Here is a 25,917-nt window from a genome sequence, read left to right as displayed (position 1 = left end):
AAAACATAAAACAAACCAACAAGTGGATCAGAGTTCATTTTCAAGAGCATTTGAGTTTCGGTACAAAGAGCAGAGATTTTTCCAGGCCTCCGGCCCATTTTACCAAAGCACAGGGGTCTGTTAAGACAGAAAGGCTTGAGGGGAGACAATTGCACAGAGTTCCCTGTCCAAATTAGTAACTCTGTAAATAATCTTAATTCAAATCTATCTCCTCAGGACATCACCCTTCAAGTCTCCCACGGATGTTTATTAGGGTGATAAATAAGAAAAAAATTTCAGAGATGCACAGTATGTTGTAAAAATATCTCAGACTGTAGGACAGGAAGGAATTATTAATACCTACCCTCCTCTTCTTCAGCATCACTTAGACTTTTATCTTCTTGAAACCCAGAGCTCGCGAAGCTCTCGCTGCTGGTGACACTATCTAGTCTTTGTTTCTTGCCTTGCTCCAAGTCTGGCTCCATTTTTTCTTTTTTAGGCTCCACGTGTAATGCTGCATCCTTCGCACAGAACGAGAAGGACACAGATGAGAGGGAGCTCCAGACTGAAATGGGGAAGATAGTCTGCCACGATGGCCACTGCTTGAGTTGGGAGAAGGTCATTCCATACAATGGAGAGTAAGTGAGCAGCAAGGGCCCTGTGGTGACCAGGCACCTGCCTGCTCCTGGGGTCGTGGAGTCTATGCTGCTCCTGACTGGGCTCTAGACAGCATCTTAGGTAGGGCGGAGGAGTATTAATATCAGCTGGAACTCACTGAGCTTACTCAGTGTGAGCCAGAATACTAAGAATTTTAGGTTTATGTTCTCATTTAATCTTTCCAACAATTCTGAGAGACAGTTCTTGCTTATACACGAAAAATAGGTTCAGAGAAGTCAAGTAACCGAAGTCATCATATGCAGCTAGTAAATGGCAAAGCTTGAACTCAGGTTCAGCCCTCTGTAGTCTGTACCCTTAACCACATTTCCACACTACGCACCATCTTGTGAAAGATGGTATGGATGGTAGGAAAGGGTCCCCAGCGAATTTGGTACAAAGCCTCACTTTGTAATCCCTGTGAGAAGGAGTAGGAGAGGGCTATCGTTACCAGCTTCTCTGGTTTCCTTAGGAAAGGAGGGAATATGAACTTTTTCCCCCTCCAATGAAAACAAAGACACAGTTTGATCCCAGCAGGGGTGGAACAGCCTTTCATTCTGGACTGAGCATCTAAGCCCTGGTGTATGACCCGGCTCTGTCTTTCAACACGTGATCTTGGGCAAATCGCCTTACTTTTCTGGGTTTCATTTTCATCATCTGAAAAGCTCTATCATCCCATTATGTTCTGACTCATAGAATGGGAGCTGTTGCTCTGGGTGTTCCTTTGGGACCAGAAAAGATTTTTTACCACATTTAGTAATTCATCTAGCAACCGAGACAACAGCAATTTAGCACTCCCAGTGGCTTTGTGATGGGACCATTACCTAAGCTGGATTCTGCTAGATAGCCAAACTGAAATAGGAGCCTAGAGGGACTGGGGTTCTGTGGCGTCCTGTGATCCACCAGTGCCATGTGCCAGAGCTAGGATTCACCAGGCTTCCCGTGCTTCCTTGGCTTTTCCTAGAAATGTCACAAAATTGGCGTGATCCCTCCACTAGAGGGCACAGTGGGAGCAAGCAGAGGACAGAGGAGGGAGCTTCAGGAGGGGCGTTGATGGAGGGTATCAGGCTCCTGCCCCTGAAAAGAAATCTTCCTGTGCTGCAGGAGGGGAGGCCTCGAGTAAACACCCACTGCCACCCCAGGTGACCCACCTGAAAGCTGGTCAAGAATATGAGCCTTTGTTATTGTCTCCCTGAGGCAGTTAGATTTGATTCCACTCAGCTGGGGACTGGAATTTCATTTTTTATGAGACCCCCTCCAGGACCCAAGGCAGCAGAGGAAGAGTGCTGGCAAGGCTATGGGGGAGCAAAGTGCTCGACAGGCCCCCTCACAGCTCAGGTCTGTGACAACCAACGCTCTCTGTGCGGCCTTCTTCTGAGCTTTCCCAGAAGTCTCAGCCTGGGCATGTCTCCAAGCCCATAACTCAAGCCCCCTCACCCGCTTCCCGACTCTCAACCAATGGTATATTCAGCTTTGCTTATTGGTAACCATTTCTGTTAAATAAAGGTTGATTTACTGAACTTTTGGGACTCTTGTCAGAATACAGTGATTTAGTTGGAAAATAAAATATCCCATTTCTATTTTGCCTTTTGGTTTTTCCTTCACCTTCTCTTTATATTCCTTTAGGTTCCAAATATGAAATACGGCCATGTGTTTTCCACGAAAACACTGGGCTCCACCAACAGGGTGGTGGATCATTAAATATAGCCAGAGAAGGAAGCAAACTCTTCAAAACAAAGGACGCGTGAACCCAAACGTTCCATCCTGCCCTGATCCCTGGGGTGTTTTGCTGGCTTAGTTCTTCCTGAAGCTAGTCCAGGATTTCAGGGACTGAGGGGAGTCTGCACTGCTCCTAGCCCAGGGCACCACTTTCCACTTCTTCTTATCTTTTCCCCTCCTCATCCAGCGTAAGGCACAGAAAAGGCATTGGAAGGGGAGACAAGAGAGATGGATTCTTTCTCCCCAACTTCATTGCTTGGTAGGTATCTGCTCTTAAGTCAATCACTTGACTTTTCTGGGCACATCTATAATGTAAGAGTGTGAACTAGCTGATCACAAAGATCCCTTTCAGCTTCAAAATTCTAATTATGAGAGGGCATGGTTTAAAATTTGAGAAAATATGTTTTTGCATATATGCTGCCAGTCAAGTAGAGCACCCGAGTCTTTGGCTGGATCAAAGTTTGCGGGATGAGAGATTGGGCCAACTGTCCTTATTTGTATGCCACATCCCGGCTCTCGCCTGTGTGCCGGGGATGGGCACCGTTCTTGGATGTTAGACACTTAATCTATCATACAAATCATACAGACCACTGGCATTAAGTTGGACCCACCCAATCCTTCCATCTCAGTGGGTCAGTAATGATGATGATGATAGTTAACATTCACTGAGTGCTTAACTGTATTTAATTCTCTCAACAATCCCACGAGTTGGGTTTTGTCATTACTTCCATTTAATAAGTGAGAAGCTGAAACTTAAGAGAGACTGAGTAACTTGCTCAAGGTCCCAGATCTCTTGAGTGGTTGAAATGGGGTTTAAACACAAGCAGTCTGATTCTAGAGTCCAGGTGCTTAGCCACCACACTACACGGATTCATCACATATACTGCTAATTATCAGTTAATAGTGTTGAACCATTGTCTCCTGAGCTTCTCCAGACCAGAGAAGGACACACATTGGTGGGGTGGGTCACACGGGCACAGTCTTATTAAACTCTTTTCTTCTCCACTCAGTTATCTCTTTTAAACTCGGTTTGCCTTTAGGACTTGGACCCGTGTGTTTCTTTTATTACAGAGCTTTATTTTAGTGGGTAAGGCTGGTTCAGTGTGTGTGTAGGGGTGACAGGGGTGTGAGGGTGTGGGAAGTGGGAGTAGGAAAGAAAGAATGTTTTCTCAGGACTCATCACTGGTCTATTGTAGACTGTAAAGTCACTCAGCTGATTGAGTCCTTAATTTCTCTAGTATAATAAACTGAGACAATTACACTTGCTATCATCTTTTAAAAAACAAGTGACTAAGTGGTTTGTGTCTGCCTATGTATATCTGGGGAGGGATAGGAAGAGGGAGAAGAATAGAGAGAGAGAAAGAGAGAGAAAGTTATCAAGATGAATTTATAAGTATTTAGATAGATGGCTAGGAAATTTGAACCCCAAATTATTACTGCATGCACTGGGACCAGATATTCTCTGTGCTGTCCACCAAAAAAGTGTGATATGTTAGGATGGAAGGAATATTTTAAAAAGGAGGGAAAAACAGACATTGAATTTTAAACATAGTCATTAGTGGAAAAATATAGGTTTCTCTTGCTTTATGCTGTTACAGCCTAAATGGAAAGTCATTGCTGTCTTAACCTTCAACCCCTAAATTCCTTACCTTGTTGAGAAAGAATAAGTCTCGTTTGCTCTTGAGGTAGTTGGACAGATTTCCATATTTGCAATATTCAACAATCACCATCAGAGGACCTGCAACCGACAACACATGCTCAGCCACACCAAGCTGGTCACCTATTTGCCAGACTTCAGTGGGCCTGAGAAACCTCAAACCACTTGCCTTTATATTAGTGGGGTCTAGAGAGACAACTCAGGGTGGGAAATTTTTTTCAATAAAAAAATACTAAAAGGGTGGGAGGGGGTGCAGGGAAGAGGGGGGTTAAGGGGAAGAAAAAAATGGGACAACTGTAATAGCACAATCAACAAAATATACTTTTTAAAAATTTTTATTCTTTATTGTTTTTAAATATATTTATTGATTATGCTATTACAGTTGTCCCATTTATCCCCCTTCACTCCACTCCATCCTGCACACCCCCTCTCTCCCACATTCCCCCCCTATAGTTCATGGGTCATACTTACAAGTTCTTTGGCTTCTACATTTCCTACACTATTCTTACCCTCCCCCTGTCTATTTTCCACCTATCATTTATGCTATTTATTCTCTGTACCTTTCCCCCTCTCTCCCCCTCCCAATCCCCTATTGATAACCCTCCATGTGATCTCCATTTCTGTGGTTCTGTTCCTGTTCTAGTTGTTTGCTTAGTTTGCTTTTGTTTTTGTTTTAGGTGTGGTTGTTCATAACTGTGAATTTGCTGTCATTTTTACTGTTCATATTTTTTATCTTCTTTTTCTTAGATAAGTCCCTTTAACATTTCATATCATAAGGGCTTGGTGATGATGAACTCCTGGAACTTGACCTTATCTGAGAAGCACTTTATCTGCCCTTTCATTCTAAATGATAGCTTTGTTGGATACAGTAATCTTGGATGTAGGCCCTTGCCTTTCATGACTTGGAATACTTCTTGCCAGTCCCTCTTGCCTGTAAGGTCTCTTTGGAGAAATCAGCTGACAGTCTTATGGGAACCCCTTTGTAGGTAACTGTGTCCTTTTCTCTTGCTGCTTCTAAGATTCTCTCCTTCTGTTTCATCTTGGGGAATGTAATTACGATGTGCCTTGGTGTGTTCCTCCTTGGGTCCAGCCTCTTTGGGACTCTCTGAGCTTCCTAGACTTCCTGGAAGTCTATTTCCTTTGCCAGAGTAGGGAAGTTCTCCTTCATTATTTGTTCAAATAAGTTTTCAATTTTTTGTTCTTCCTCTTCTCCTTCTGGCATCCCTATAATTCGGATGTTGGAATGTTTCAAGCTGTCCTGGAGGTTCCTAAGCCTCTCCTCATTTTTTTGAATTCTTGTTTCTTCACTCTTTTCTGGTTGGATGTTTCTTTCTTCCGTCTGGTCCACACCATTGATTTGAGTCCCAGTTTCCTTCGCATCACTATTGGTTCCCTGAACATTTTCCTTTGTTTCTCTTAGCATAGCCTTCATTTTTTCATCTAATTTGTGACCAAATTCAACCAATTCTGTGAGCTCCCTGATTACCAGTGTTTTGAATGTGCATCTGATAAGTTGGCTATCTCTTTGTTGCTTAGTTGTATTTTTTCTGGAGCTTTGATCTGTTTTTTCATTTGAGCTATTTTTTTTTTGTCTTGGCTTGCCTGTTATGTAAAGGGGCAGAGCCTTAGGTGTTCACCAGGGCGGGGTAATGCTGGTTGCTGCACTGTGATGCTGTACTTTGGGGAGGGGCTGAGAGGGAGCAATGGTGCTTGCTCCACTCTCTGCCGGATTTCATTCACTCCCTCCACTACCCACAATCAAATTGGGCCCCTCTGGTGCTGATTCCCGAGTGGGTGGGCTTGTGCAGGCTCTAGGCCCCTGTGGGTCTCTCCAACAAACCCTTCTGTGAGGCTGAGAGTTTCTCCTGCTGCCGCCTCAACTCCCATGGGTGTTTTCAATCAGAGGTTTGAGGCTCTATTTCCCCGTGCTGGAGCCCTGGGTTGCACAGTCTGCTTTGCTCCCCTGCTGTTCCTCCTGGTTTATCTATGTGCGTATGTGGGGCCACAGGGTCTGCCAGCCACCACCTTGCTAGCTGCAGCCTGGCCTGCCAAGTTCCACAATCTGCCACCTCACTGGGTCTGCCAGCCACCACCTTGCCGCAAGTCCTCTCTACCTTGGCTGCCTGTCTCCACTCCTCCTACCAGTCTGGATGAATGTTTCTTCTTTATCTCCTTGGTTGTCAGACTTCCATACAGTTCGATTTTCTGTCAGTTCTGGATGGTTTTTGTTTTTAAATTTTTGTCCTTCTTTTGGTTGTGTGAGGAGGCACAGTGTGTCTACCTATGCCTCCATCTTGGCCGTAAGCTGAATGGAAGCATATATACTTAAAAGGATACATAAGGAATAGGAGACAATTGGGGGTTGGAGCTGGGGGTGAAACAGAAAACAAAAAGAGGAAAAAGAAAGAACTTTGAGGAGGGGAGGTCCAAAACCAGGGCTCTACCTGCAACAGCCAGCTACATCCTCTGCTTATTTGCAGGACCCTAGCGAGTACAGGGGCCTCAGGACACTGTCACACCAACCCCAGGATTGTCAAGCAGCTCCTTCCTTCCATTGCGAAAATAGGCTGGTTCTGCCTGGCCTGTCTGTCCCACTGGCATGGCTGCTGGGGGTCTCTGTGCAGCCTTTGCCTTGGGGCTTGTAAGAAAGGCTGAAGCAGGGGCTGTCAGACTTCTTTGTAAAGGACCAGACAGTAAGTATTTTAGGCTTTGCGGACCATAAAGCTCCTCAGTTATGCCTTTGTAATGGGAAAGCAGCCATAGCCAACAATACTACCAAATGAAAGACTGTGCTTCAATAAAATTTTATGAACACATGAATATGAATTTCATATAACTCTCACATCAAAAAATATTATTGTTTTGAGTTTTCCCCTCAACCATTTAAAATGGTCAAATTAAGTGCACAGGCTGGACCCATGTTTTGCCGACTCCTGGTTAAAAGAAAGCAGGAGAGTCACCAGGACTGTACTGGTTTAAACGTGTACATGAGAAATCCTGACAGCACCTCCTCTTCCCTCCAATTACAGAACAGGAAGTTGCTTCCACAGGTTGTAGGTCTCCCCACCACCTAGGAGAATTCTCCACGTCTCCGTTGCCTGCCAGGGGTCCAGCAATCCTTGCCCTCAGGACAGGCTTCCATCCTGAAGCCGGCTACCCGGAGCTCAGAGACATAGGTGGAAGCAGGTTCTCTGCTTAGCCCTGGTCAGTTTTGATGGTGACTTTGAAGGAGGGTGGCCAGAGTCAGGGTAAATGCATAGAAAGAGCTTATAACTTTTCAATACTCAAGGATGATAGAGAAGCAGGTGGGCTGTGTCTACCTGTAACAGCCAGCTACCTCCTCTGCTTGTTTGGGTCCCGAGGACTATCTATAGTTCTGGCCTCCCCAGCACATAGCTTCTTTCTGTACCCACTGTGACTTCCAGCCAGTAGGTCTTTCCCAGCTATCCTTTATCTCTACTACCTTTGTTGAGCTTGGAGAACATTTATATGCACAGGTACCTTACACTTTTCCTTCTGGCTCAAGCAGCAATTACAGTCAAGCACTAACCTTGCCATAAGGGAGGATAGAAAGGTGTTCAAGAACGTTCATTCCTTTAGGTGAGGCTTCATGAGTGTGCGACCTTCTATGCATTTACTTTAGCTCTGGTCACACTCCTTCAAAGTCATCATCAAATTAAAACTGCCCTCCACTTGACCTTGAGCCTGTGGAAGGTGATCTACAAGACAGTCTTCTTCAGAACCTTTAAATTAACTGTACGGCAAAGGCATTTCTAGGATGGGGGCCCCCTTTTATAAGTGACAAACTGTTTCCTCTGGACCTATTGAAAGGCCATTTTCCAGCAGGTGAGGAGAGACAGGCGTGGAGAGAAAGAGCTGCATGTTGGAGAACTCTATCTTAGCATGTGAACCAGGAGATGAAGCATTTACCTCCTTGCTTGGTACAGGCTCCTAGCAGGTTGACTACATTCAGGTGGTGGCCAATGTGAGTCAAGATCTTGAGTTCAGTCATCAGAGCTTTGTACTCGCTGGCTGTGGCTCCCTCTGTGTGAGAAGCAAGGAAGAGTCAAGGTGACAGGACAATGGGACTCTCCACCGGAGGCGGCATCCCCGCCCTATGTGTTTGTCAGTGCTCAGCCTGTTGCTTCCTTAACTTTTCCCCACATTCCTCAGAAAGGCCAAGTCCCAGGGCTGTTTCTGTTACTCCCACCCTCCTGAGCCGACATTCTTTTGGTTGCAGTAAGGCCCAGAGCCATGGTGGGGTTAGTCACTGCACATTTCTCCTTTGTGCACCCAGTCCTGCTCAGTAATGTGCGGACTAGGAACAGGGAGCCTTGTGAAAGCGCCTTCCAGGCTTCCCTCCATTCCAGGAAGGGATGTGGCCACAGCTCACATCTTTTTCTCAATTTTCCCCACTTTGAGGAATTACAAAGAAAGAGCACAAGAACCTGCAACAGCAAAATGGCCATTTCTGTAAACACCTTTTCAACGTGGTATTTTTCTCTCTACGTGTAACCTTTTCCGCTCTGGAGTCGACAGGGCTATCTCCAGTTGTGAGGATCCCTAAGCATCCGACTTCAATTTCATTCTCAGAGGTAAAGAACATCAGTTTAAGAATTAGCAGAGTCTAAAGCCTAAATTGAGTTCTGTCTGTTTCTTATTGGTTAATTTCTAAGGTATTTAAATATTTTAAGTTCTTTTTAGAAATAAAAAGTCATATAATCTTACTGTAAAATATTTCAATGGTATAATGTATATGGAGAAAAAAGTGAAAGCCAGTCCAGCCCACTTAACTTTTTAAAAGTAACCGCTGTTAATCTTTTGGAATCTCAGACCTTTGTATGCTTTTGTAAATCTACCTATCTACCCAATCAAAGGTCTTTTTTATTTACATAAGTGGGATTATATATATATATTTAAGTAAATATATATATATTTAAATTTTGCCTTTCCTCCTTCTTAATATATCAGAGGTTCTTTCCATTTTTAAAATTTGGTTTATGACATTCCTAACATTTAGACTATCCACAGTTTTGGGGTTTTTTTGCCATTACAAATAATGCTGTAATAGACAGCTTGTGTGCAGTCTTTGTACACATGTGTATTTCTGTAAGACGGTCCTGGAATAGGTCACAGGGTATGCATTTAGCATTGTGGCAGATACTGACATGGTATTTCATAAGCACAAATCATTTTTAATAATAATTAGATAAACTTTGGAAGCCTCCCAGTGAAGTTGGGAATGGCTCACAGAAAATGATCACCAAATATTTATTAGATAAATAAACAGCATGATTACTCTTCTCATTTCAGACATGGGCATAATGCCCCAAAAGGTTAAAGGTTTTACTCAAGGGCATTTTGAAAGAGCTTCTGACTTATGGCCTTTGTTTGACATTCTGCCTTTTCAGTTTCTCCTAGAAACAGATGGCCAACCAATTTAAAAACAACAGAGCTGAATGAAAATGGTTTTTAGGAATTTTATATAGTGGATGATTTGGCAATCTTTTTCAACCAAAGCTGATGGCTTAAAAAAAGAAAAGCATTTATAAAGATATTACACTTACTATTTCTATATTATATAGAGTAGATTCTTTGGGCCTTTAAAAAGAAGTCTCAGGTCAGAATTTCCCTCCTCAAACTCATCAGTCCCTCCATGCGTTTATTTGTACCCCTTCAGCACAGCCTACGCGCCTTTCTCAGACTCAGAGGGTGGTAGTAAGCAAGGAAATGGGACCAGCTGAGGAAGCAGATGCTTCCAGATTTAGTTTCAGTGTATTTCAGGGTTGGATACTAGATTGCCTCCAGAACAGGCAGGATCATTTTCAGGGTTTTGGAGCAACAGGCATTTCCAGGAAGCACTGCTCTCAAAGCTAAAAGACTTGCACTCAAACCCTTACTTCTACACTGGGGAGCTGTGTGACCTTGCAGAGACTATTTAACTTTTCTGGGCCATAGTTATTCATCTGCAGACCGGAATAAAAATATCTACCTCACAAGACTGTAGAGGGAAATATAAAAAAATGGTGATTTCAAGTGGTTCATCCTAATATACTCAAGTACCTAGTCTGGTGCTTTCTCACACAGAAGACATGTTGATGCCTCTTCTCTTCAGAATCAGGGGGGAGGGTTGGTATATAGGGTGGGGTCCTGGAATGTAGGTATTCTTACAGAAATCCTTCCAATGTCTAGGTTGTCCACCTTAAACAAAAAGTCCTCACTTGTGGATGCAAAACCTCTTTCTTGGCTACTTTCAGAGTAGAACTGTCAGGTTCTTTATAGAGTTTTATCAAAGCTTTCCTTCCAAAAGGACAGCCTTTTGAGGTGGAAAATATCATTACATGATACTGTGGTGGTGACAGTGTCAGGGCAGGAAGAAGATGAAGAGCCTTGAGGTCTCCCTAAGCAAATGGCCCTTTTTCTCCTGGAGGCTTTTGCTAGGAACCTGCTTAGCTGGGTGCATAGCTTCCAGTGCCTCAGGATCCCCTGGCAATATCTTGGAGACTTTGGAAAGTTGAAAACTGCTTTTTGGGTTTTCAGTCTTGTTTCTTTTGGTTTGGGGACTTTAAAATGCATTGAGGTAACATGAAAATTCCATCATAAATGAGGAGATGAATATTTTCTAAACTTCAAAGGACCCATGAGTCTTTGATTTGTTTGGTCTACATAATTTTCACTTTTGATGTGCCTTGTGGTGGTGGTCATATCTCTATGGATTTGGCTCTACCTCCCAGCACTTCACAGTATGGTGGTATCTTTCACCACCAGAAAGATAATTAGTTGTTGTTGTTGTTAACTTCTAAAGAGAAGATGTTTTATGGTTGGGACCTGACAGTATAAAATAGTTTAGGGTTTTGATCATTTCAGTTTTTTTAGTTTCATAGTTTTACTTTATAGTTAGGCTAAGCCTTTGGGATTTATGATGTAAAATTACGTTTCCATTATAATGTCATAGTGGGTCATTTCAAAATTTTGAACCTGTGGTTACCATAGGCTTAAATCCCTGACAGTCTAGAGCCTGAGATGTGTTAGAAGAACTATGTTTGAGGTGACAGAAATCAATTTCCCGTAGACCATGCTGATTGTTTCATTAACAAGGTTTATTCTGAACTCTCGCTGGCCTAATCTTAGACTCCTAAAGTAAAGGGGGTCCCAGCAGCAGAAGAAAGTTATGTGGCCAGAGCAGAAATAGCTTGAATCTGTTTCTAGGCCACATCCAACTTATATCAACATGCGGGATATGTAATGGGTCGGTTGAAAGCCAAACCACAGTGTCCTTACCTTTCAGCATTTTTACAGCCACAGTCCTGCACGTGGGGGATTTCTTAATACCAAATGCAGATGCCTGTACCACTTTTCCAAAAGCCCCTCTTCCAAGTGATTTGCCTACAATGAAAATAAGACATTGATTTGTATGCCAAGCCAGTAGGGTGAGTTTAAGTTTTTTTTCAGTCATTTTTTCCTGTGTGTGTATGTGAGGCATGTAGTTTTGAACGGGATCTCCAATGAACTGACCCCAAAAGAGTCAAAGGAAGGGACACATTTCTGAAGTATCTTCTTTCCAACTCTTTACCGTGTATCTATGACTCCCTCATTCTTCACATCTGTGTTGGACCCCTAGCAGGCCTGTGTTGCAAGTGGATGGCCAGTTTCCTTTTCACAAAATCCTCCTGGAAGGGAGAGGCCACCAAATCCTAGGTAGTCTCTTCCATTGCTTAATAACATTATTAACAAGAATATTTCCCTATGTTTAATATAGGCCCATTTTCTTGCTACTTAAGGTCATTTCCTTTGATTGGTTTTCAGCAGAAAGTAAGAAATTGAGAATGTTAGTTATTGCTATTGGTTATAATAATGCTTCCTAGATTAAAAATAATAATAACCATGAAGTCATTTCTCTGGCTTCCTTGCCAGGCAAAATAGTCCCAGTATTTCTACCATGTCTGCACATGACGATTATCAATCTTCATGGCTCAGCACAGCGGCCCATCAAGCACTGCGCTGGTAGTAATTGTTTCAACCGCAGAGAGGTGGTTGCCATGCCACAACAGAGCCAGGTTTCTTTCATGGTACCTGGTGTGTAATGCTACAACTATGCACAGGTTTCTTTCCTCGGCCTTGCACGAGACAACTTGACTGAGAGGAGCAATGATCATATCTGAATCTTCCCAGAACCTAGCCCAGTATCTGGTGCATAGAAGGGCCCATGAGATAGAGACCTTGAGAATGATGCTCTGTGAGGAGGGCATTCCCTGGACAGCCTTTGCTACCTTTTATAAGGAAGTCCCATGGGACTTTCTTTCTTTCTTTCCTTCCTCCCTCCCCTCCCTCGCTTCCTCTGTCCCTTCCTTCCTTCCTCGGTCCCTCATACTCCAATCCCTTCCCCCAAAGGACACTGTTTTTTAAGATTTTTAAAAAGTTTATAATGAAGCCTTTCTGTCACTTCATCATATTAGAATCTTTATACTTTTACTGCGCAATTTCTCAATAACAAAGATGTCTTTACCCTGCCTCTGCTTAGTGTCTTCCATTACCAACCACCCTCGGCATCCAGATAGGACAAACAAAGAGTTCAGCTACCAAGGCAATCATATGAGCCTCTTTATAGCCATCTCTGCCTCTAGCTCACAGGGACGCACTCTGTCTGAGGAAGGCAGCGCTGGCGGGATCACATGCTTTTCCTCTGGTCACACACGCACCTGTAGTGACTGACAAAGATCATTCCTCTCAGAGCACACACCATGGGCTGGGATGTAGTGAGTGCTTCCTTCTTCAGATAAAATTGTCCGAGATATAGACCAACAGGGGGACTGTTAGTTTACACAGAAGAACCTCTGGAGGTGGAGATCATGTATGAGAAGAGCACTGGCAGATCCCTTCTCCAGACTTGTAAAAACTGCTGCATTTGGTCACAGGCTTATTCCTTGTTTTTTTTTTTTTTAGGGTACAAGAACAACATTTTTCTTTTGAAGTGCCTCCTTCTACCATCTAATATGAAAAGTGTCCTGAGTCTGAGAAATAGTAAGACAATCTCTCTCTCAGGACATCTCCCCACACGCTGCAAAGACTCTTGCTTGTTTGGGGCAGATGGAATCCTTTTCTTTCGACACTTCAGCCCCCATGCATTCCCTTTGTCGCCACCACAAGACACCTGGTTTTAAACAGTATTTGGGGACTTTGTTTCTGTCAGTAAGAATCAATTCATTTTCACTTGGCTTCCTTCAGTCTTTCCCTTTATTCTCTTGGCAGCTGACTGCTGCCTCACAAAACAACATGAAGCTATTGTGGGCTCTTTAATTTTCTGGAATCCTTCAGCACTGGAATCCTTCGGCAGACCCACAGTTCCACTTTCAATGGAGCCTAGTCACATTGGACTTGAACTGCTTGATCTTCCTTTTCATTTAAAGTCTTCCTTGGTGTTACCCAAATGTCACTAACTAGTTTGGAAAAGTATTAGGTCATTGTCATACAATGAAACAATATTGGAATTTCTTCCAAGAATGACTAGCCAGTGTCCCTGGGATGATCTGGGGACCCAGTGTGGCAACATGGGGCTCAGCCCCTCTCTGGCATCCAGGGCTGGTTCTTACAAGTGGCAGTATCAGCCCAGGCATCATCCACCTGCCAAATTCCAGACTCCCTGTGTTGTTTCCAATATTTGCTAATTCTGACTTTATTTTCCAATAGAAAGGGGCAGTGTCAGACATTTATAAATTTATAGGAAGGGAATTTTCTCTGAGGTTTAGTGAGGAATCAGTAACAAAATAGATTTCTTTTGTTACTGGATTTCAGGAATTTCAATGGTAGCAACATCTTTGACCCAAGCTCCAACTGTATCTAGCTATCAGGTACTGTAAATTCCCACTTCTCTACCCAGGGCTGACAGTAACCCACAGAGTGCAGACAGCTGAGGTCAGAAGCAGTTTGGTCTGTGCATTTCTCTACATTTATAACCCCGCTGTACTCTGTCCATCAAACCTGCCTTTTCTCACCATCTGTCCAGACTTGGTTACTTTCACTTGCCAGACTGCTTCAGATTTCTTTGTCATTTATTTGGCTTAAAAAAAACCCAAACAAATCTTGGGCCTCTTTGCTCCCAAGTTATTTAGAGGAGTATTTCTCTGGCCTTTGCAGACACACTCTGCATTGAAAGACTCTTAGCTGGCTTGCTATACTCCCTCTCACTCATCAAAGACACTCACATGTACATTAGCCAAATCATAGCATCTGACAACTCTGGGAAGAACCATGAGAAGGCTCTTCGACAAGGAGAATCTCCTAAAATGGGATTAGCGAAAACCACAGAGACCCAGGGGAATTCTGGTAGAAGGATTGGCAATCTTCTGGATGTGTTCTGGATCACAGTGACACTAGGCCAAGGAATGAAGAAATGTGATGGAGGGCTCACGTGTCCTAGACTGGAAGGAGCATATTTAATTGTGACTAATAGCTCTGGAAAGCAACGTGGCCTGAGAATGGCTTATGGTTGTGGGAAAATTACCCCATGTTCTGTGCCAAGGTCACTGAAGGGGCTTGGCTAGCTGCCATATAATTTAGACTTGCAGAAGGAACTCATCTAGTTGCCACCTGCCCTTAACTACTCTAAATTTGGTTGATTTTCTTTCCTGTCAGCAGCTATTAATGGCTTTTGTCTGTCTCTCCAGCTTTTTTACTGATTTCTAATTTTCATCTTCAAGCCAAACAGAACATACTCTTGGGGCCAAGTACTCTTTCTCACATAGGAGGAAATGTAAGTGGAATCGTTTCAAGGCCCGAGAGAATGAGAAAAGCTACTTCTTCCTCTCTGTCACCTCACACGTCCACCTCCATATAGTCCATGTGTGGGACGGAGGGAGGAAGGGGGGCCGTGCCACTGAATTTGGAACAACAGGCCCTTTACACTGAGTGACAAGCTCTGGGGACACTGGATGCATGATCTCTTTTCTTAGATCCAGCTACTAATGACTCTGGCATGCATAGGAGTGAATGGAAAACTTTCAGAGCCACAATCCAAATATTTCAAGCAGGAGTAATTGAGGGTCCCATTGTTTTGTAGCAACTGAGCTGGAGATTAACTTGCACTGTGGTGTTCAAGCTGGAGCAACTTGGGGGTAAACTGAGGGAAAGCACATTTGCCTGGTGCTCATAGCATCTGTGTTACGTGGAATACAACAGTCTTTGCTCTTCAGGAGTGAAACTTGGCCCTGACCAAGTTTGGTTGGGGTGTTGTTGTGTACACCAAAATGTTGCGGGTTTGATTCCCAGTCAGGGCACATACATAGATTGTGGGTGAGGGCACGTGGGGGAGGCAACCGATTAATGTTTTTCTTTTACATTGATGTTTCTCTCTCTTTCCCTTCTTTCTCTCAAATCAATAAAAACATATCCTCAGGTGAGGATTAAAAAACAAAGAGTGGCCTTGACACATACTCAAACTGGAGGATAGGGATGGTGGTTTTTTTTTTTTTTTTTAAGGAAACTTGAATTCCGAGGACTTTCAAAGTATGTAAGAGGTAGGTTTGTGCAGAGTGGTTGATCCACAGCCTTGAAGAATATCAACTCTTTCCCCAAATGCTTGATTTTGTTGTTCCTCATCATCCTGAATTGAGTTCCAGGTCATAAGTTTCTGACTCCTCAAAAATGTCATTATTTAAGAGTGCCTGTACTTGTCAGGCTCCTGATGCAACTAACCTCTCTTCCTTTCCTTTCACTTGTCTACTTTTATGGTGATCTCCTTAGAAAGAAGAGATTCAAACACCTTTGGGTCTGCTGCTTGGAGAAGGTGCTTGATAACTGTTGAAAGAACGCGTAGGTGTTCCTTGCCCCCTGACTGTCCTCTCAGCATTCTCAAAGAATCACGTGCCTCTGTGTCCATCTCCTTTGCTAGGTTGTGAACAGCCAGGGGGGAAGAATCCCAAGTCTAGTCTACTTTGCATCCCTCCACGCAGCCTTTTGCATGTAGTAGGTTCTCAGTATGGGTGTAGGAATCTGTTGAACAAATATATTACCCAGTTTAAGTCTCTCCCGGGCAAACTCCCACTTGCTGGCATCATATGGGAGCCGCTCACACTGCTCATCCAGGGGAACTTCATCTGGGTCCATTATAATGGACAGGTAGTCAGTCTTTATTTCAGAAGAAGACTGAAAAATGAAAAGATCTCAAGGTCATAAACAAGGAAACAACTTTGAAACCCCCGATACCCAATTTAAAACAATACTTGGCAATATCTGTTGCTATTTTGAGTCATTATGTTAAAATCACATGGTCCGGTACAGAAAGTACCCCTTGGCATACAAATGCACATCACACCTGAGCACATGATGTCTATTAAACAGCCCTTACTGTCCCACCCTGCATTTCTGGAGTACTATCTCGGATAAAATGCACTCAGCTTCTCCAGCAACCTATTGCTTATTCTTAAACAATTAGCATATGATTAGCATAGTCTTCTGAGCATTTTATAAAATCATTCCAATGACTAAAAATGACTTTCCATGGCCATTCTGTGTAAGCAGGAATATATATATATATATATATATATATATATATATATATATATATACACACACACATATATATATACACACATATATATATATACATATATATATACACACACACACACATCACAGCTGGGCTGACAGTGCGGTTCATGACTGTGGCTTCTCTACATTTGCAAGAAAGGCCAAAGGTGGCAAAGTAAGCCCAGGTCCTTCCCTGGGACAGTCTAGAGACACATTTAATATGAAGTGTTTAAATATACTCAGAAGGCCTGGCCCTTAGTAACCGTAGCTGCCTGTAAAGAATATAAGGTCCATTAGTGAGATTAGACTAAGATTTACCTTCAGTAAGAAATTGAAATTGATTATTTTAAATACCAAGGAGTAAGACTTATACACAGCAATATTCATTCCAAGTTCCTTTGACCATTGGTAGGATGTCAGGTGAGTAAGGTGGACATCTGACTTCAGGTGCTTGTTCTATCTTGGTAATGCAAATCAAGCCCAGAAAATACCCTTTATTTCAGATCATAAATAACTGCATTTACATTCTGTGTCTTAGATTCATATCCATGGGTGTGTATTTCCTTTTAGTTAGTTGTAGAATTGACTGCATTTCTGTGGGCAGCACAGAAAGGAAGTATGCTTACCCATATAAGGTGGGGTTTGATAACTTGCCAGAGTTATGTAAACTTCATTTAAATGAGTTTTAGGGCCCTTCCTTTCAGGGTCTCTCTCTCAACCAGATCGGAGTTCAGTAGAGAAGACAACCTCTCCATACACACCATTTCCCACCCACCCACATTCTTCAGTCCTTACTCACCCTGTTCTGGGCTGTCACAGCTCACCTCATCCATCACTTGCAATCAGTGTCTTTCTCACAAAAATTATCACTAAAATGTGTGACAAATAGCTCAAGGCAGAAAGATGTGCCTGGCCTCCACAAAGAATGGATAAACAGAGAAAGATCTGGAGCACGTTTCTCACAAACTGCATTTGCCACATGGGTTCGACTACAAGGGCCCAGCCTGTCAGACACAGTGCACGTCTGAGAGATGGGAGAGGAGTTTGAGTCCTTATGCCAGGGCACGGGTGTGATGGAACTTCCCTATGTTCAATACAGCCAGGGCTCTGAGAGGTGATCGGCAGTCTCCTGAGAGCACAGGGTTGCTGCATCTGGCAGGGACATCTGGGGTTCTGCAGGATGCGAAGGGGGGTTGGCAGTGGTGTTGACAGGGCCAGGGAGCAGGCCATGGAAGACAATCTCCCCATGTGGCACCTATGGAATTTTATGGTTTATCTCAATAAGGTAGATGAGAGGAAACACCAAAAAAAATGTTAGGGCTTTGAGGAGAGTGTGGTAGTAGAATCTCAGTTGCCACATATTTACTCTTTTAATTGCCATTAACACTGAACGACTGCTAGGTGCTTGGCATGAAAATTGCACATCTCAGCTTGTCAGTGCCCAGGCCTTGAGGCTGGCTGCCTGGATTTGAATCGCAGCTCACCTTCTGACCAGCACAGAACACAGGGCAAACTGCTTAACCTTTCTAAGCCTAGTATCCTTATCTTTAAAATAGTGATAAAGATGGTACTTATCTCATAGGGTTGTGAATATCAAATAAAATAATCCATGTAAAGCTGCCAAGCATCAATAAATGTGGGATTATAATTATAACACTGGCTCATGCAGGGTGGGGATAAAAAGATAAAGTAGTCTTTATCAGTGATGAATTTACACTGTGTTTAGAGAAACCACATGGAGGTAGTTTTTGATGCCTTTTTCCTCTTTGCCTCCCACAACCAATCACTTGTCAGATTTTATAGGCATTCCAGCACTTGCTCTTATCCTTTCTTATTGACACCAAAATGGCATAGATTTTTAGAAATACAAGAGACCCACTCAATTTAGTCCCAGTTTGCTTTTCTGGTTTTATTTTCACTCTGCTCCTATAGGCAAAGTCACGGGACTCCCTCCCTAATCTGAGGAGTGCAAAGGAGAAGGAGGGCTGTGTTTTTCTGCTTCTTTCCTTCCAGCTACAACCTTCAAAGTCTGTCTCTAAATTTTGCTTTCTCTGAAGTTTTTTCTCCCGCTCTCCTCCTTTGAGCTCCTATAGTCTTTGTACCTCCTCTACGGATTTGGCAAGGTTTTTTTTTTGTTAGATCTCTTTCCCTATATGATGTATCTCCCTTTTCAAATGCTATTGTTTGACCTGTTTCCTTCTAAAGTAGTGTTCTGAATTGTCCTGTCTCAAAACCAGTCACTCCACATAGCAAGAACTTAATATTATGTATTCAACGTAGAGGATGGCTGCTGGCCTTGCTTCTCATACTAACACTGTAAAGGTTTTGAATATCCAGCCTAAGGTCAAACAACTAGGCTTCAAAACTCAGCTCCAACTCTAATTAGTGGTGTGACTTCAGAGAAGTTACTTTGATTCTTGGAGCCTCTGTTTCCCTCTCTATAAAGTGGTAATAATAATAATATATTTACCTCTGCATTTTTTAAATCATTTACTGGGATACTACACAGAAAGCTTCCCACAGGCTTGGTACATTAATAAGGGCTGGCAAATTTTTAGACATTGAGTAGGCCTCTTTGACACTCTTCAAGTTTTCTTGATTTTGCCTCCTAAATATCTCCTGACTCCAATCATTTAGACTAAGCTGCCACCATCTCTTACTCGGACTACTATAAAGTCTTCCACTAGATGCCTCTCGATTCACTCTCGCCCCTCCGGTCCATTCACCTCACAGCAGCCAAAATCATCATTGCAGACACAAATTTCTCACTTAGAATTACCTACCTTTGCTTCACAACCTTCCTCCCAGCTCCAAGGCTTCCTATTATCTTCTAGAATACAGACTAGATTCCTTACTATAGCCTAAAGCCCTGCCTAATCAGACATGGCAGCCTTTCCTCTCCTCTCTTGCCACACACACACTTCATTCCTTGTTTCTGCCACCGTGACCACACTGGCCTTCTGTCAGCTGCTCATTGTCATGGTGCCCCTCTGCCCTGCCCCTGCTTCATACACACCCCTCTCTGTCTGCAACACTTTCCCTCCTTCTTTACCCCTCCTCCCCAGTGCCTCTTCCAGCCAACTCACTGAGGTTACACTTTGCATTTGTCAGTGTACTTGATTAAAGCCCCAGACTGTACACTGTAGCAATTGCTCTCCATTGTCATCAGAGAGCCTCACGGGGCCCAGTCCTCTGCATAGGGCAGGCTCACAGTTAATATTTGAGGCATAAATGAAAGAATTAGTGTTGGCTCTTTCCCCACTGAACTTCAGAGAAGCTCTCAAGTTGTGCTATAGGCCAAATTATAGAAATCTGATGTCTGGAATTCCAACCCGGACCTCACACTCTCAAGAACGGAATTTTGCCACAGCAGTGCACGTCTTTGTGTTTCTGTATTGTTAGAGACAAGTCAGGGTTGTGTCTTTGTTTTGCTTTTTTCTTTCTGTTTCGCAGCAGAGAATAAGGTTAAGAAAAGGCTTTATAGGTCTTATGCTAAATTTAATTTGAAGACTTTATTACATATTTTTATATAAAAAATATCCTTCCTGTCCCTGGGAAATATTCATCTGTCCATTGCTCTAGCATTTCCTTTTGAATGCCCCACTTCATGGTTGAAAGACATTTTTATGATTCATTTTCCAGTGTTAACCAGGTCAGAGGTAAAGGGAAGAAAAGGGTCTGACATTTATTCAGTGCCTGTTCCAGACATCAGGTGAGCATTTTAGAATGTTATGTAAGAAGGAGCACAGAACTTATCTGAAATGTCCTTACCCTTTTCAGTTTTCGGATAAAGAGAGTTAATAGGAGCCAGAAGAGGGTTGCAGCCACACAGGTGCACGTCAGAGTGATTAGCTCCAGATTTGACTTGTCTGAGGTTCCTGGAAAGACAAAAACACCAAGATGGAGCTAAACACCAACTCTCAAGCTCAGGACCTTTGTGATTTTATAGAAGAGGTCCAGTGCCCCTAAAAGGTTCCTCTTGGTGGACGAAGTCTGCTGGCGCAAAAATTAGTGTCTGGGATAGATCATCTCTCCTTCTGATTCAGGTAGGGTCCATGAATGATATTATCATAATAAACTCACAAATCAATTAAAAGTCTTTCCAGAAATGTAGCTATTAAGATTGTAAACTTCATAATCCCAGAAATAGCTAATTAAAAATCAGAGGAGAAATTAAAAATGGGGAAAAAATTACGGCAGGAACAAAAGCCCATTAAAGTGCTAAATCTGGAATATGTTAAATCTCCCTAATGGGTTTTAGAGGAAATTCTAAAGAAAAAGAAAAATATTACATAAAAGAGTTCCTCTGGGACTCACAAAATTCTTCAAAGTAGATTTAAAAATAAAACTAAAACTCAAGGCCTGTCACAGTTGCCTGCTCCCTGCTTTAGGAACAGCCAGGCCAGCTCACTCACCTCCCCCTCCCCCTGGCCAGGGCTGTTTCTGACCTTTTCAGCAGTCAGCCTGCAGGGGCTCAGGTGAGAGGAGGTAACTGCCTGAGTAGGATTCTCCCCCATTACCTCCTTTCCCAGAATCACAGAGATAAAAAGCTGAGTACTGTTCGCCCATGACCACAAAAGAAGAGACCCAAAGTATCCACCAGAAGCCCCCAGAGAGGAAACTCTGGGACTTGTAAAGTAAGGCCCGGGGGCCAGAATAGAGGTTCCCTACTTATTGCCTCCAGTGGATAATTTCCCAGGAATTTATAAAGTAATACCTGTATCCTTCAACTGCATTAAAAGGAGACAGGGGCTTAGTATAAAGTTAGGCCAAGACTAAGTGAAACTCTTTAGAAATGATGGTGTGGATGGTATCATTTATTGATCACTTATGTGACACACCCTCCTAATCACCCTATGAAGTAGGTGGCAATAACATCCCCATTTCTTAGATGAGTATGTCATCTTATTGGCTCTTTGTTTCAGTTCAGCAAGGTTCCAGGCTGGAGGAGACAGGAGGATAAAGAAGGGAAACCATCCCCTTCAAAGCACTCTCATAAACTGAACCCAATACAAAGGAATTAGATAGAGAGAGTGTCTGAGGTTGAAGGAATCTAACACTGTTTGGAAGAGGTGACATCTGAAATGGACTTGATCTAAGGAGACACAGACAGGAGATGGCATTATAAGGCAGAGGGAATGGTATGAGTCAGGACCCAGAACTCGGAAATGATAGGGGGTTGATGGCAGTATAATGTAAGACCTAGGACAGGACCAGCCCACAGACAATCTGAGCATCTGTGTGAAGCTTCTCTGTGCTGAATAATAGCAAATACACGAGCTAGAATTCCTTCTTCTCTCTCATACATTCAGCCCCCAAGGACACCTGCTCTCTGTAGGCCATAGTCCCTGCAGTGTATCTTTTAGTCTTCAAGGGAAACTGACATTTTCTCTCCATCTAGTCCATCACAAGGTTCAGCTCATGAAGTTCTCACCTCCTGTTCTTCCTCACAATCACTGCCTAAATCAAGGCCTCATCAGCTCTCACCTGGACACCTGCATTAGCTTCTTAATGAGCCTTGACTCCTCCCAGTCTCTCCTCCACTCTGTAGCCAGGGTGATCTTCCCAAATCACAAATTTAATCCTATTACTCTTCTACCTAAATTCCATCTTTGCCAACCCTGCACCTTGTCAGTGTCAGGATAAAAAAAAAATCTTTCAATCCTATATGGCCAACATATTCTATCACTTCAGCTTCATCTCCTGCTATCCTCCCACTTGCTCCAGTCACATCAAAATACTTGTGGTTCTTTACATATGCCAGCCCTTCTGTGCCACTATATTTTGGCCTTTGCTGTTTCTCTACCAGACTGTAAGCTTCCCAGAGGCTGAGGCCACATCTTATTCATCTTTATATCCCCACTCATCAGATTGGGTGAACTAGTGGGTATATAATGTTTTGCTTTGTCTCCAAAGAGTTTCATGAAGCTTTCAAAGCATTCAGGGTCCAATTCCTGTTCGTGTGTATTAATCCAGTAAACATAGGAAAGTGACCTATATTCCAGGTTCAGTTCTGGGAGCTGGTATACAGTGGGAAATGAAAGGGCATGGTCTGGAGCTCACAGTCTGGCATTCATATCTGAACTGATGACTATGTTCAGAGTTCAGGGTGAAGCAGCAGAAGCAGACTGTACGAGCGTGGTCCTCTAGTTCACAGCTACCTCTCAGTGTTAAGAAGAGTTCCTGGCATGCAGCAGGCATCCTGCAAATATTGATTAAGTGAATAAATGAATTTGGCTCCATTTGCTGCTTAGTCAGCTTAGGGTTAAGTTTTCCTGAACCTCATGAGATTGATTGAGAACAGCCTCCTTGAAGAAGTTTCAAAGTATGATCACCTTTTTTCTCAGTATGCATCCTTTCCATGGGGATATGATAAAGCTCAAGTTAATATAAGTTTGAGTTTCAGCCCCAACAGTGAGAAGTCTGACACACATGCAGAGAAACACACTCACACTTCTTTGCTTATGATGCAAGTAAGTTTTGTGGAATCTGATTGGGACCTACTGAGGGAACAGTGGCCTTTGGCCTTTGGAGATGCTGATAGCATCTCGAGTCTTGGCATGTCTGCGTAAAACCTCTGCAGATGCCTCCTGCACGGAGTGTGCCCTGAAAGAGGCTCCCTCCCATTGTGGGAACATTCCTGCTGCATTCCATGGGGCAGGAAGTTGACCCCCAAAGTAATTCCATAGTCTTTACTCAGACAAAATTCCGTATGTGTTTGTGTGCACTTACACATTTAAAGACTCAACTCATTAAAAACATCTTCAAGAAGAACATTTATTAAAAGGGAAAGATCTATTTAATCTATTCCTGCTTACTGAATACTAAAATAAGAATTTTATAAGATGTAATGTGGTATATATGCTCTTTCTCATTTGATAGCTCGATCTCTGTTTGCATTTGGAAAGTAACCATCAGGATGACCTGAGGCTGAGTAGACTGACTTAAATCAGCAACATCTCTACCTATACAGCTCTTGAATGTTTGCTCAGAGGTCAAACATCCACACACTAGCCTGACTAGAGCTAGCTTCAACTTGCCGGTGACAGCTGATGAGTTCAGCGCATGAAGTGGCCCAGCTGCACGTGGCAGGGGAAAGGAGGCCAGTGGAAACATGGCCGGGATTTAATAGTGACTACGAGTTCTCTTAGGCTCTCAGGGATGTCAGGCCCATATGATGTGTGGTCCTAGGTTGGTGTAATTTTTCTAAGGCTTATTGGAATATTAAAGTTGGCTTTCATACTATTTTTGAAGCTTTATAAGAATCTATGTACACCAGTTTGGAACCCCTATTAAGGAGAATGATATATGGAGATACTGTATTAGGTTTAAATTTGAAATACATTTTCAAGAGTAATTTTATTTTATTTATTTTTCTTAATGATTTTATTTATTTATTTTAGAGCAGAAGGGAGGGAGTAAGAGAGGGAGAGAACCATCAATGTGTGGTTGCTTCTCGCGCACCCCCTACCGGGGAACTGGTCTGGCCCAAAAGCCAGGCATGTGCCCTGACTAAGAATTGAACCGGCAACCCTTTTGCTCCACTGGTGTTCAATCCACTGAGCCACAAGAGCCAGGACTCAAGAGTAATTTTAGGTAAAGATATTTAAAATTGCTCTTATGTGCCATCAGTTATATAACACTTTTATTGTGGCAAGTTAAATCCTTAGGTCAAATAGGAATTTCTGTGGTTTGGAACACCATTTTGGTGACTCAGTGGTTAAGGCTGGGAAAACTATAGTATAAAGGTTTTGTTGAAATGGGATTTGGTGTATCATACTAAAAAATAATGATGTTAATTAATATTTCAAAAGCTTCTATTATATGCTAGATAGTGTTTTAAATGTGCTCATCCTTACCACAGCCCTGTAAGTTGGAGTACCATTATTAACATGCATTTTGTAGATGAGCATACCGAAGCACCAGGAAGGTAAGTAACTGGCCCAGGGTTACACAGCTCAGGAGCAGTGACACACCTCACTTTAGAGGGGGTCCTCTTCCCCACAGGGCTCTCCTGCCTTAGAGCTGAGAGGCAATAGTGCAGAATGGCTAAACATGGATCCAGTTCTCAGCTCTGCCACTCCCTAGCTTAGTAACTCTGGACAAAGTTCTAAACCCCGCTGAGCCTCAGATTCTCACTTGTAATTGGAAAAAAAAACCTTTACTGGATTATTGCAAAAGTTAAAGAGGTTAATGCACATTATGTGCTTTAAAAAGTGCACTGCATATTCCATAAACATAACATATTATAACTGAATTAATTCCATCACCATTTTTTGAATTCTTATTCAAGTCCAGCTTTATGTCATTGTGGATTTGTGCCCAAAGGCAGGCCCTATCTTGCCCCCTGGCCCTCCTATGTAAAACGAGTGGGCAGCCAATTCAGCTCTCTGTTTTGAGCACTATTCTCTCCTTGGGAAACCCTTTTGAATTGCCAACACCCATGAGAGGAGCAATATCAATCACCAACATCATCCCGCAAATTAGTTTATCACATCCTTCCTAGGGCCAGGAGAGCCATGGGGGTGAATTTGGGGGCATGATTCATGAAGAAAGGGGCTAAAGTGGAGGACAGTCAGGAACCAGAGGAGAAACGAAAACCAAAAGCTGGCCAGCGTGAGATAAAGGAGTGGCTGCATATCCAAGACAGTTTTGTTTTGATCTTTTCCTATTCTTTACTCTTGGAATTTTATTAAAGAACATAGTGTGTACTTTCTGCTATATGAGTCCCTTTCTGAGACGTGTTAGTGTGAGTCATTGTGGCACACAATTTATACATCACACCTTTAGTGCCATTTCAAGCAGTGAGACCTGCTGGACCCTGAGGCAGTCATCCTTTAGTATCCATCAGTTGTCCCCCCAAAAATGTTTAAAAGGGTAGTTATTCTTCAAGTTGTTTTCTCCTGTGTAATTATAAATGCTATGGAAATAGCATGTCAATAGCAAGGCCTAAATCTGTTATAGGAGTGTATTTATACATGTTGTGATTATTACTTCCCACAATAATTATAGAATATAGTTTTATCTTAAGTCCTTGGATGAAAATGCGCCACACTTTCATTGCAACAGCCCATTGAGCTCCACCAGCTATTGAATGCTGTTTTAATTTCAGAAATTATTTTGGCTAGTAACAGTTTCATTGTTGTTGTTTTTAATATTAGAACTTGCCCTGTGAGAGCTCCACTGTGGGCTTACTCTTCTGCTGGTGTGCAGTCCAAGCCAAACAAGAGTCATGATTATTTAAAGAAGCTACTTTGACTCCACAGTCCACTCATCCTTTTCAGATACAAAAATAACACATTGTTTTATCTATGAGTATAAGAATCGTGTTTCAAAGGAAATAAAAAGAGCAGACAATTTCCTTCCTGGCTAATTCACGAACC

The 25,917-nt window shown here is 42.8% G+C and overlaps 1 protein-coding gene across 2 annotated transcripts in view; it reads right to left on the bottom strand.

Moving 5' to 3' along the window:
- The window catches only part of FLT1 (fms related receptor tyrosine kinase 1), a 189,046-nt gene that overhangs the window by 24,631 nt on the left and 138,498 nt on the right, over positions 1-25,917 (bottom strand). For both annotated transcript variants that reach the window (XM_024580771.4, XM_045188069.3), the window contains exons 17-22: positions 20,306-20,412; positions 16,018-16,150; positions 11,291-11,395; positions 7,940-8,053; positions 4,002-4,090; positions 344-500 (exon numbers count right to left, since the gene is read on the bottom strand). In XM_024580771.4, the coding sequence (XP_024436539.2) occupies positions 344-500; positions 4,002-4,090; positions 7,940-8,053; positions 11,291-11,395; positions 16,018-16,150; positions 20,306-20,412 (705 nt within the window). The remainder of the gene's footprint in view (positions 1-343; positions 501-4,001; positions 4,091-7,939; positions 8,054-11,290; positions 11,396-16,017; positions 16,151-20,305; positions 20,413-25,917) is intronic.

This window comes from Desmodus rotundus, chromosome 3, assembly GCF_022682495.2.
Source record: "Desmodus rotundus isolate HL8 chromosome 3, HLdesRot8A.1, whole genome shotgun sequence".
Taxonomy (NCBI): Eukaryota; Metazoa; Chordata; class Mammalia; order Chiroptera; family Phyllostomidae; genus Desmodus; species Desmodus rotundus.
Note: the sequence above shows the minus strand (reverse complement) of the source record. Positions and strands in the feature narration are given on the sequence as shown.